The sequence below is a fragment of the Puma concolor genome, chromosome D4 (assembly GCF_028749965.1).
Source record: "Puma concolor isolate L17-30 chromosome D4, mPumCon1.1.hap2, whole genome shotgun sequence".
NCBI classification, from domain to species: domain Eukaryota; kingdom Metazoa; phylum Chordata; class Mammalia; order Carnivora; family Felidae; genus Puma; species Puma concolor.
In genome coordinates, this window is record NC_141679.1 from 5,355,869 (window position 1) to 5,368,830 (window position 12,962).

The 12,962-nt window shown below is 43.2% G+C and overlaps 1 protein-coding gene across 4 annotated transcripts in view; it reads left to right on the forward strand.

Annotated features, from left to right (window-relative positions):
- LOC112868541 (contactin-associated protein-like 3) overlaps positions 1 to 12,962 on the forward strand; it is a 194,066-nt gene that overhangs the window by 101,344 nt on the left and 79,760 nt on the right. For all 4 annotated transcript variants that reach the window (XM_086684866.1, XM_086684864.1, XM_086684865.1 and 1 more), the window contains 2 exons: positions 1,958 to 2,219; positions 8,873 to 9,019. In XM_086684866.1, coding sequence (XP_086540992.1) covers positions 1,958 to 2,219; positions 8,873 to 9,019 — 409 coding nt within the window. The remainder of the gene's footprint in view (positions 1 to 1,957; positions 2,220 to 8,872; positions 9,020 to 12,962) is intronic.

Genomic DNA, 12,962 nt, shown 5'->3' on the forward strand with positions numbered 1-12,962 from the left:
GCCATTAGGAAAGTCATTTTCTAATCAAGACGTTTGCTTTATTTCTACTTCTGTTTTACCACCAACGGGCAGTCGCACCTTTGTTTTCAGATACGGGGTCTTTTATTTGGGTGGGAAAAGTTTCAGGAGTAGAATTTCTTGCCTGGAAGTTTTATGCAGCTTGGAATTTTAATTCATGTTGCTGTTTGCCCCCCCCCCCCAAAACTGTAACATGACATTTGCCATCGGCAGTGTGTGACACGGTCCTTCCATCCAATGTCAGGCAGCCACACGCGTCAAACAGCTCTCAGACTGTTGCCAGCTCAACAGACATGAACTAATAGGGGATGGTTACGTCGTGTTTATCTGACTACCGATGAGTGAAATAATCTTTTGTCCGTTTGGATTTGCTTTTCTGATCACTGTTGATTCTTATTCTTTTGCCCATTTTTAATTTTATTAAAGGATTTTTTTCCTTGTCAATTTATAAGAAAGTTTTATGTTTGGCAGATTATTACCCTTTGTCATTCAGGGTCCAGATAGGTTTTTCAGACTAATCAATTTTATATTAAATGTGAAGTCATGTTCTAATATAATTATGTATTGTATATCGTATCTTTTATATTAAATGTTATATGCTGCGTTGAGTATATAAATGTTTTTATTTGTATGTGGTCAATGTGTCTATGTATTTTTTTACAGCTTTGTAGTATTTGGAATGTTTCTAAAACCCGAGATGCTAGATATAGTCTCACGGATTTTCCGGGAAAAAGTTTTAAGCTGGTTTTATGTGTTTTAAAATTGAAAAAATATCTTTAAGCCTTTGATTGTCTAGGATTTATTCCTTCTGTGGATCAGTTGTCATTTTAAGCCTTAGGGATACCCATTTATTCTTATACTACGTAGTAATTAAGCCCAGCCTTTTGTGTCTAAGTTGAATCGTACCTTTTTTTACACACTGACTGTACATATGTTCTCAGATCTTTCTGTGGGTTATTTATTGGGCTCTGCTGTTACGTTTATTCCTATAGCAATACCATAATGACTTAACTACAGTGCCTTTATGGTGTGGATGCTTTGGCGTCTGCTGAATTAAGTCCCATCTCACTGTATTTCTTTGCATAATATATTTTGGAGAGGAATGGCAATGTTTAGGTACATATTCCTCTGGAATTTATGAAAATGTATCCAATCCCAGGCAAAAATTCTAGTAGAGATCTTAATTCGAGTTATGTTAAGAACTTAAGTTCCTTCTTTTCCAAATGCTGCGATTAAAAATAAGTTTGCTCCTGGAGCCAGAGAAATAATCTAAAGATAAAAGGTGTGTGTTTTTTTGGTAAAATAGAATGAAAGAGTTATAAAAACCTGCCAGGCAGGTCAGACCTTAGGCTGGGTGAACACCCTGGGCGACCCGGCCCGTGAGAGCTTCTGAGAGGCAGCCTGTTTGCCTTTGGAAAGGTCACCTGGCCACATCCTTCCCTTCGGATGTGCAGAAGCATACTGCCCACCTGAGTCAGATGTACACGCGTCACCTGAGTGACACAGCTATAAGCACGTTTACATTACCAAGGCGAATTCAGGGAAGTTCTTGGAGAAGGTGGTCCTTGGTGCTGGGCTTCGTACCAGATATAAACACCTAACACCTTGAGGGGAGAAGTCTGTCTCGTCTGTTGTATCCCACGTCCAGCACAAGGCCTGGGAAAGATGTGGCTCGAGATTCCTTTGCCAAAGCCCAGAAATGGAGAAGACAGAACTCCCCTGAAGGACTCAGAAATAGGTTTGCCCGGAGAGGGCGGGGCTGTGGTTTGAAGGACCTGTAAGGTAAATCTGGACTTAAGTTTGATGGGGAAGCCTAGTTTTGAAAGTCCTAGTTTGCTAGAAGGTTGATAGGATACTGTAAATCTTGGAAAACCCATTGTTGGTGAAATGGAAGTATCCTTCCGGCACCTTCCTAAATCCTCTTTTGCTGTGTTCACAGGGAAATGTGTCTTACTCGTGCTCACACCTTCAGATTGTCCCTGTGACTTTTCTGAGTTCCAGCAGCTACTTGGCTCTCCCGGGTGCCTCTGGAGAGGACAAAGTGTCGGTCGCTTTCCAGTTTCGGACATGGAACAGAGCAGGGCTGTTGCTGACCAGTCAGTTAAAACACGGGTCGGGGGCTCTTGTCCTTGTTCTAAATGATGGAAAACTCAAGCTGAGTCTCTCCCAGCCCGGACATCCATCGAGGGATATCACAGCAGGTAATAGACATTTGTCACGTGTAAACCCGAGATTTGTCATCTCTACAATAAATGAGCAAGTGAACCGATAAGATATTCATAATCCTTCTAGAAGGAACTAATTTCTTTTACCTTTGAAATAGGTATCTCCAGGCTGTTGGTGTGTGACACAAATTTAGCTACATCAAACATAATTGTCAAAAAGTTTAAAAAATAACTTATTTATAAGTCAGTGGTTAGTAATTGGCCGTGAACTTGAAATACTGGAGGCCATTAGCCTGATCCTGAGTAGTCTTGGGAAAATAGAGTTCTGTTTGCTGTCTTTTGAGCTGTTTACACACTGGTTTTCATAATTTTTTTAAGTTTATTTATTTTTGAGAGAGAGAGAGAGACAGACAGACAGAGCATGAGCGGGGGAGGGACAGAGAGAGAGGGAGACACAGGATCCGAAGCAGGCTCCAGGCTCCAAGCTGTCAGCACAGAGCTGGATGTGGGGCTCGAACTCACAAACTATGAGGTCATGACTTGAGCTGAAGTCGGTTGTTTAAGTGAGCCACCCAGGTACCCCTGGTTTTCATAATATTTTAAGTTCTCAGTTTTCCCCTTTCTGTCACAGCTCCTGCTCCCTTTGGGGACCCTGTTTTGGATGAAGTTCTTATAACCATGGGCAGATGTTCTGCCCCCGTCTTCCAAGAGGCACCCATGTTTCCAAACTCACTTCCAGAGATGTCTTATCTTTGAACCTAGGGGGCTATTTTGCATTTGAGTGCTGATAAAAATTTAAACCCAGGCAGGCTCATGGCATGTCCTTCCATGAATGTTGACTAGGGAAGGACCCTCTTGCCCGACCTGGGGTTACCAGTTTGGGATTGAAAAACCAGGAATGAAATGTAAATTTTTTGTTTCTTTTTATAAATCAGAAAAATCTGACCGCCGGCGCACAGAGTTTCCCTGTGGACCTCAGCAAATGAACAGAGCCAATAGTGTCCAATCAGATTCAGTAAATTGCTTCAACCTTTGCTTGTACAGATTTACAAGCCGCATGTAGTATTAACTAAAAAAGATCGTTTTTTACTCTTGTGTCACGTGGGTACATAGCTCTGTCCCCTCCAACACGCACATATATTAGTTATTTAACTTTTTTTAAAGGCCAGTGCTGAAACATTGCACAATTTATTGCATTGATTTCTAAGCCTTTACAGGGCAACGTGTTGATTTTCAAAAGCAAACCAAAGGTGAATTTTTCTTGGTATTTGCTGCTTGCTTTGGAAGCCTGTGAGGGGTGATGTTTTTTGCATTTGAAATACAGGCATGCCCCAGAGATATTCGGGCTTGGTTCCAGACTACCACAATAAAGCAAATATCACAATAAAGCAAGTGAAATGCATTTTTTGGTTTTCTAGTGCATATAAAAGTTTTGTCTACAGTATACTGTAGTCTGTTAAGTGTGCATTAGCTTTAAGTCTAGAAAAACAATGTACATATCTTAATTAAAAAACACTTTATGGGGCACCTGGGTGGCTCAGTCGGTTGAGCGTCCGACTTCAGATCAGGTCATGATCTCGTGGTTTGTGGGTTCGAGCCCCGTGTCGGGCTCTGTGCTGACAGCTCGGAGCCTGGAGCCTGCTTTGGATTCTGTGTCTCCCTCTCTCCCTGCCCCTCTCCCACTTGCACTCTGTCTTTCTTTCTCTCAAAAATGAATAAAACATTAAAAAAAGAAAAAAAAACTTCATGGCTGGGGCGCCGGGCTGGCCCAGTTGGTAAAATAGTCAACTCTTGAGTTTTGGCTCAGGCCACGATCTCACAATTTATGAGATGGAATTCTCCACGGGGCTCTGCACTGACAGCTTGGAGCCCGCTTGGGATTCTCTCTTCCTCTCTGTCTGCCCCTCCTCAGCTCTCGCTCGCTCTCTCTTTCAGAAGAAGTAAACATTTAAAAAAATACGTTATTGCTAAAACGTGCTGTTATTTGAGCTTTCAGTGTGTTGTGATCACTTGGTTACAGAACGTCATACCAAATGTCGTAGTAATGAAAAAGTTTGAAAAATTGTGAGAATTACCAAATGTGACACAGAGACACGAAGTGAGCAAATGATGTTGAAAACATGGCACCAAGAGCCATGCTCCAGGGAGGGCTGCCGCAAACCTTCACCTCGTAAAAGACACGGTATCTGCGAATCGGGTAACGCGAAACGCAATACGACGAGGTGTGCCTGTAGATGGAAAATGAGACAGCTTGCAATGGGTTTTCGTCTTAAACCTTGTATGAAGCACGAAAGCACGTACCAAACCCAGAACCAGATTTTAAAGGATAAGCTCCATGTAAGTCGCATTGAATGGCAAAAAGGACATCCAGTCATCTTTCATCCTGTTCCCAGGTGTTAGATCCTTTTTTTTCTAATAGTTATCTCAGGATCTAGAACAGTCCAAGGGCGTGTAATCTAGTGTGCGTGTGTTTATGGAGCTGGCCCAGGGGAGTGTGGTGGGAACAGAAGGAAAGCAGAGGAGGGACAGCGCGCTCCCCTTTATGTCTGATGGGCTGGATAAGGCGCCTCCTTTGCTCTCACCAAGCCTCACGTCCTCGCCTTTGAAATGACTCTAGTATGACTCACGGTAGAAACAATGACACCGTGCGTGCAAACCGTCAGCACGGTGCCTGCTGATGAGCACTCGGTAACTTTTAGTTACCGTTATTCCCCAACTAGTCCCCCCCCCCATCACCTCCTAGATTGAGACTTTGAAGGGGGGAGCTGGGAAGGGCTGAGGGAAAGAATTAGCATCATTTTCGCAGTGCAAAACCAAAAGCACAGTCTACCCTCTCTTCTTCATCTATCCCTTGCCTCCGGGGCTGCCTGGGAGACTGGCTTCTTCCATCAGAAACAAGGAGAGTAGAGCACACACAAAGGGTGAGAATTATAATGGGTAGACGGAAAGAATGCACGTTAAGTGCAGGCGTTTCACTTTAAATGAGAATGACAGATTTTATTAAAAACCAGTCTTTTATTATAAAAGAGCCAAATGGCATCTATTAACCAGTTCAAGGAGATTTTCGGGAGTGTTTTCTGCAGGCTCTCCCGTGAAATAACTCTATGTCCTAGACAGGTGGGTGGACACACAGAGGGCAGGAGGGGGTGGGAGGGAATATTTCACACCAAATTAAATATTGGGTTTTAATACCAGGCTTTAAGTGGATGTGGTTACCGTCCTGACAGATATGCTAAGTAAGCTTTAAAATCAATACCGAATGGGAAGACTGGAAGGAACATTCACGGAATCTGGTGTGTTTATTTCTTTTCAAGCTCCAGGACTGCAGGACCTCCTTCAGCTCGCTTCAGGGCCAATGTCATAATGTATGTTTTAAGTAACCCAAATCCTCCGTGTTCTGTTGTCACCTTCCTCATTATCCATTCATGAAACTAACAGGTGTTGACCCTTTACAACGGTTTTGGCTCCACAAATGTGAAACAGAAAGTGAGACTCTGGCATTTTTATCACACCGGATGCGTGTCCGTGGCAAAGTCACCTTTGTGACTTTAAAAACTGTCCCTTCCTTGAAAGTGAGTGCTGGAAAGTAAGTTAACTAGTATTTTGTAGTCTGAGAAGAACAGAGTTGTAGCTATTTTTTTTAAGTTTATTTCTTTATCTTAGAGAGAGAGAGAGTGTGAGCAGGGAAGGGGCAGAGAGAGAGGGAGAGAATCCCATACAGGCTCCACGCTGTCAGCGAAGAGCCCGACGCGTTGACTCAAACTCACAAACTGTTATATCATGACCTGAGCCGAAATCAAGAGTTGGGCCCTTAACCGACGGAGCCTCCTAAGAGCCCCAAAGTTGTAGCTATTTTTAGAGTGGGATCTATGACCTTCTGGGTCATGTCAGAAACATATTTCCCACACATGTGGATCTCAGGTCCATGTGGAAGTCACTGATGAGAGATCAAGCAAAAACGAAAAAGCTGTATTTTAATTTTAATTTGTAATTGAAGGGTAATTGACATATTGAAGAACATGTTACAGACATGAATTTGTATGGTTGATTAGACTGATTGGGCTGGAATCTGGTATTAAGTTAAATATGACTGGTTAACTTTCTACCGGAAATATGGTCGTATTTTCTTTGGGGCTTATATCCCCATGGGCTATAAAATAACTCTGATTCTCGTGGGTTGACTTCCAAATATATAGGGCTGTTGAGCAGTCTTTGACTTTATCATTTATAAGAGGTATTAGTTAATCTATTGGGACAATTCCCTAAGATGATTAGAGTCAAGTAGACTCATCATCATGCTTGGGCATGACATCAAAAAATCAAGAAGTCATCATTTTGTTATTTTTAAATGAGTAAAGGTGTTTATGGCCTCGTTCCCTCCTGGGCAAGACCATTTCTTTCTTTTTTTATTTTAAGTTATTTTGGGAGAGAGAGACAGAGAGAACAAGCTGGAGAGGGGCAGAGACAGTGAGAGAAAGAATTCAGTGCAGAGCCTGACACGGGGCTCGAACTCACCAACCATGAGATCATGACCTGAGCCAAGATCAAGAGTCAGACGCTTACCCGACTAAGTCACCCAGGTGCCCCCAAGACCATTTCTGAATCATTTCCAATTATTCACTGTCCTCCTTAACACAACAGGCATCTCTGTGCATGTGGGGGTTGCCGTGACTGTTTTGGAGGGGAGGAATTTGGCCAGATGACTCATTTTGGCCAATGGAATGTGGGCAGAAGTGATATCTGTCACATCCGAGCAGAAGCCATGGCAAGATGCTGCCAAGCACCGTTTCGTTCTCAGCCCTGAGGCAGAAATGGGGCCATGCATTAGCTCCAGTCCTCCATGCAGAGGCACTGGGGGCACAGAGGATGGGGACCTGACTGGCTCAGGACCAGAGTGAGAACCAAACCCTTAATTGTTACTCATTGAGCTTAGGGGTTGTTTGCTTTGGCAGAATAATCTAGGAGGGGCTAACTAACAAACGTTGTCTTGGTGAGTGTGCTGGTACACCTACTGTTGACTGATTTATCTTCTCCGTGACACAACATCGGATTTTCATTCAGTGTAAGACCTGGCCAGTAAGTCTGTAGGAGAAAGTAAAGTCACATGTGGTTGGTCGCTGGTCGCTGGCTGGACCACTTGACCATTCCCAACTCCATCACTTTAAGAAAAAAATAGAGACTTCGTCTCACGGATTCGAGAGACGGTGGCTGATTTAGGAGGGACTAATACTAGTTTTTCAGAATAATAACACAGCAATAACTGGAGAGTGCTGTGTCAAATTTGGGAAAACAAAATGGAAACACGACATAAAATGAAAGCAAACACCGTTCCCTTCTCCAAAAGTTAACGTTCATATTTAAGAATATTTCCTACCAGTTTTCTTTTCCATTTTTATACATTGATTTTATACAGTGATTGAGTATGCACACACACACACACACACACACACACACACACACACACTCTGTAATATAGTGCTTTTTTTTTTTTTTTTTTTAAGATTAAATTTTTTTTTTCAACGTTTATTTATTTTTGGGACAGAGAAAGACAGAGCATGAACGGGGGAGGGGCAGAGAGAGAGGGAGACACAGAATCGGAAACAGGCTCCAGGCTCTGAGCCGTCAGCCCAGAGCCCGATGCGGGGCTCGAACTCACGGACCGCGAGATCGTGACCTGGCTGAAGTCGGACGCTCAACCGACTGCGCCACCCAGGCGCCCCAATGTGCTTTTCTAACTTTACATTTAATGATTTCAGTGAAATTTCATGTTTTATTAATAAATACTTAAATATTTTTAGAAAGTTAGATTGATATATACGATATATTTGTCTGAATAGTCTACCGTAAATAGTCTAAATGGTCTATAATTATCATTATAGATAATGCTAATAAAAAAAGTCTGAAAAAAAATTTATTTCTGTAACTTACAATTTTGGAAAATGCCTATGCTTCTCCACATCCTCAGGTTAGAACAAGCTAGAGGAGAATGAGGTATGCCCTATGCCGATGTGATTGGAAAGGTCTCATTCTTTCAGGGTTGCTCAGGGTCAGTTGTGTTATTCTCTAAAGGCCCTAGGACTAGGAGAAACTAACACTACAGCATCCAAAGCAGAATGTCTGGATCGCCCACTCTTGATTCTTCTTTACCCCTTTGATTCGGGTCTCTTTCTTTTCTCCTCTTTTCTCCCTGTACTTTTCTGATTTAATTGCATGATGAGACAGTGAAACACAGCCATTGCAGTGCGCCCATTAGGGCATAAATATTCCCGGCCGAACATAATAATTTTTGTTAGAACCAGACTGGCCAGTCCATGACTGTGGAGGGTCAGACACAAGGACCCACCACAACCACACATTTACTCGATGAGCCTCACTGCATGGGCCACACCTTCCTCCTGGATAAACCGGATCAGGATACCACATCATCTCATTGCCTCTTTGGAAGCCCCAGGCAAGCCCACATCTATCCCAAGCCTCACCCTGTCCCCCCGAGAGGCCCCAGCTGTCCTCTGTGGTGGTTCTCCATTGCCCAGCCAGCTAAATAGCCTGGGGAGGCTTCAGGTGAGTTCATGGTGGTCTTTGGTAGATGGTCCAGGATCTTCATCGTGCTGTTTTCGAGCACTTGCTCTGTTTGGAGGCATCTGTAGGGTTTATAGGAAAATCTTTTTCCCCATCTTGTTTACCTCCAGGTGCTGGATTAAGTGACGGGCAGTGGCATTCGGTGTCCTTATCATTGAAAGGAAGTCACCTGAGTGTGATGGTGGATGGCGAGGCGGCCTCCGTGGCTCATTCCTTGCGTGGACGGATTGATTCCGGGGACACCTATTATTTGGGCGGTAAGTGAAGACCGGCTCTGTTGGCAGTCAAACCATCTTTGTCTTTCCAGCTCCCGCCTTCTAAGGTAACCGACCGTTTTAAATGAAGACTAATACTGAAGGACAACCTTTCTCTTGCAGTGATAGTCCCTGAGAATGTTGAGTCGGCAAAGACGGTAAATTATGGCCTCAAATGCACGTCTGCTGTGTGGCCTTGTTTAAATGTACCTGTGCTAAGATTGGCTTTGGATTTGGTACTTGCTTTCCCTGCAGTAACCTGGAAGGCTTCCAAAATGCTAGCGCCTGGTCCCGTCCCCAGGGATCCTGATTTATCTGGTTCTGAAGCCTGGGCAACACATTTCTTAAGGTCTCCAGGCAATTCTGTGTGCGGGCAACTGGGAGGGTCCTTGTTCCCTGTTTCTTACCTTTAGTACTTTGCTGTCGAGAATTTTGCTGCCAAATGACTCTCCCAACCTTCTCTTCAGGTTTTTATGTGACAATTTTATTGCTGCATGTGGGTATTCTTTCTGTAGCCTTCTCTTCTCCCTGAGGAGCCTGGTTCCCCAAGTGTGATCCGGGAACCAGCGGCATCAGCATCACGTGAGAGTTTATCAGAGCTTTGGATGGAGCATCCTTGACTTCCTGAACCAGAATCTGCACGTCACCAAGTGCAGAAACATTCCCAACATAGTTAGGAAACATTCTCTCCCCACTGTCTGTACAGAAGGGCCCCATTATATACAACAGAGCAAGAGAGCACTTTAATCGCTGTTGATGATTCACTCGTTACTTCGCGATGAACTTTACCAACACGACACCAGGCCGTCTCCCTGGACTGTAGTCCATGGACTGCTGCGTGTTCAGTAGACCTTTGACTGAGTCTGTCTGGGATCCTTTCAGCCAGGGAGGGGGAGCTTCTGAGGGTAATGAATCTCCATTCCTGAGGCATTCAAGTGAAAAATCCTGAGCCACCAGAAGCTTAGACCTGTCAATTGTAAGACTTATTTCTAATCTTGGCTGGAAGCCGGCCTTGATGTTATTCCTGTTTTGCATTTTATAGTTGTTTTTTTTTTTTTTTTTTCTAAAATAAGTTTGGAATCATGGTGGAGATAGCTTGATAGCCCAATAAGAAAGTATAAAATCCTCCCTAAGAATTGACAATAAGCACACAAACCATGAATCAGGGTGTTTAATCTTTCAAGCCCCCGAAAGCGGCCATCACGGTGCGCATGGAGTATTGCCAGCAGCATTAACAGATCGGATTGCTGGCCTTCGTTGCTTGCTAAATATGGTGCATTTCTGACCCAGATAGTTTTTTAGACCTTTATGCTTATGATGGATTTTATAGCTCTGCAGAGGAACAGATTCCTTGAGAACTAAATAAAGAATTTATCCAGGAGCTATAACTTAAAAGGTAAAGGAGTTTGAGACACTAAAAGGGATAGGAAGAAAAATCCTTGCTATGTTGTTTAACAATACAAAATAGAATACTTGTTATATTTATTAAAGAGTAAAAAAAAAATACTTTTCAAAACCACAGAATCTTCTTTGATGCTTGAACCTTTCACAATTTGAACACTCTACATGTTCCCAACAGCCAACGCAGTTACCTGAGTAGGTAACTTCCTAGATATTTACACGCTGATGTTGTATGAATCAGTAGTTGCTACGCAATACATGTATATATTTTATTGTTTTTAACGTTTACTTGCTCATTTTGAGAGAAAGAGCGTGCACGCGAGGGCGAGCAGGGGAGGGACAGAGAGAGAAGGAGACAGAGAATCCGAAGCAGGCTCTGCTCTGTCGGCGCACAGCCCATGCAGGGCGCGAACTCACGAACCATGAGATCACGACCTGAGCTGAAGTCAGACGCTTAACCGACTGAGCCACCCTGATGCCCCGTGTGTATGTATTTTAAAATACTACTCATGTCTCTTGAATATTTATGGGCTCATCCCCCCAGTGTATGCAGTTAAACACTACTTTCAGGGCACCTGGCTGACTTGGTTGGTTGAGCATCCGACTCTGGATTTCGGCTCACGTCATGATCCCAGGGTTGTGCGATCAAGCGCCGTGTCAGGCTCTGTGCTGAGCGTGGAGCCTGTTTAAGATTCTCTTTCCCCCTCTGCCCCTCTACCCTGCTCATGCTCTCTCTCGAAAAATAAAAAAAAAATAATAATAATAACAAAATGAACATACAACGCTTTCAAAGCTTCCCTTATTCCTCCAGATTCTCATCCCCCCCAGTTAAGTATTGCCCTGCATTTCTTTTTACTAATCTTTGTATTGCTTTTCTTATTTTTAAATTGAGAAAAAAAATTTTAAGTTTATTTATTCATGAGAGAGAGAGAGAGAGAGAAAGAGAGACAGCAGGAGTCGGGGAGGGGCAGAGAGAGAGGGAGACACAGAATCTGAAGGAGGCTCCGGGCTCTGAGCTGCCAGCACAGAGCCCGACCTGGGGCTCGACCTCACCAACCATGAGGTCGTGACCTGAGCCAAAGTCGGACGCTCAACCGACTGAGCCACCCCAGTGTCCCTTTGATTTTTAAATTCAGATAAAACCAATGTATGACATCATACTCGTGTCACATGTACAACATAATGCCTCGATATTTGTCTGTACTGGGAAGCGATCCCACAGTAAGTCCAGTGAACATCCATCCACAGACATAGTTACAATTCTTTTCTTGTGATGAGGACTTTGAAGATCTACTCTCGGGGCGCCTGGGTGGCCCAGTCGGTTAAGCGGCCGACTTCGGCTCAGGTCACGATCTCGCGGTCCGTGAGTTCGAGCCCCGCGTCGGGCTCTGTGCTGACCGCTCTGAGCCTGGAGCCTGCTTAGGATTCTGTGTCTCCCTCTGTCTGACCCTCCCCTGTTCATGCTGTCTCTCCCTGTCTCAAAAAATAAATAAAACATTAAAAAAAATTAAAAAAAGGAAGATCTACTCTCTTAGCAACTTTGAAATACATAATACAGCATTATTACCTGTAGTCACCATGCTGTACATTATTCCTATAACTTATTTATTTGACAACTGAAAGTTTGTAATTTTTAATGTATTGCCTTTCTTTAAACCTGTTATCTATGTAGGGACTTTAAAAGAAGAGTGTTGTGTGCTACCTTGCTTTTAACTTTATAAATAGGGTACCACTGTATGCATCCTTCTGTGTTCTTTTTTTTTTTTTAATTATTGCTGTGGTTGTTTTTTATATTTATTTTTGAGATCCACCGTGTGAATGTCTATAGGTAAAGTTAATTAATTTTTACCGCTCTGTGGCTTTTGATGTATATTATACCATGTTTTACTTACTAAATCCGTCCCGTTTTACTATTGATTGACAGTTGGATTGTACCCAGTTTTTGTTTTTTTGCTATTATAAAAAATTCTATAAATGTCCTCCTCCGGCGGCCAAGAATAATCTTGCCCGTGATTTAAAAATTTTCCTTATGCACAAACTACCAAGCTTTCCTAGTACGCACAGTCGATATGATGAAACAAGGTCGTGTGCGGTGTTTCCAGCGACAGGCTCCAGTCATTACGCCGAATCGACGCTCGCGAGTTCGCATTAGTCACATGGGTTTTGCACAGAGACCCAGCCTCTGGTCTATGAAAGGACCCTGGAGAGTTGGAGGCGATGTGTTGAGAAGAGCATAATAGGCCTTTCCTCACATAGTTTCATAAAATTGTGTTGATGTGCAGAACAACTGTCTTGTTAGTAGGGCTTCCCGTAACAAATAGCGTCCTGCAGATGAGCAGAATTACAAAGTGTAAACATCCCATGAGAGAGTAGAATGTCTTTTCTTCATTACCACTTTCCTGTTTTTTGGCCGCGATTATAATTTGCCGCTAAGTGGCAAAAACAGTGTAAGATCTTGCAGTCACAGCACATTATCCCTAACTAATGTATAAATTCAGAATGACCTCTACATATGTAGCTATAAATACCCAACTTAGGCCTATAG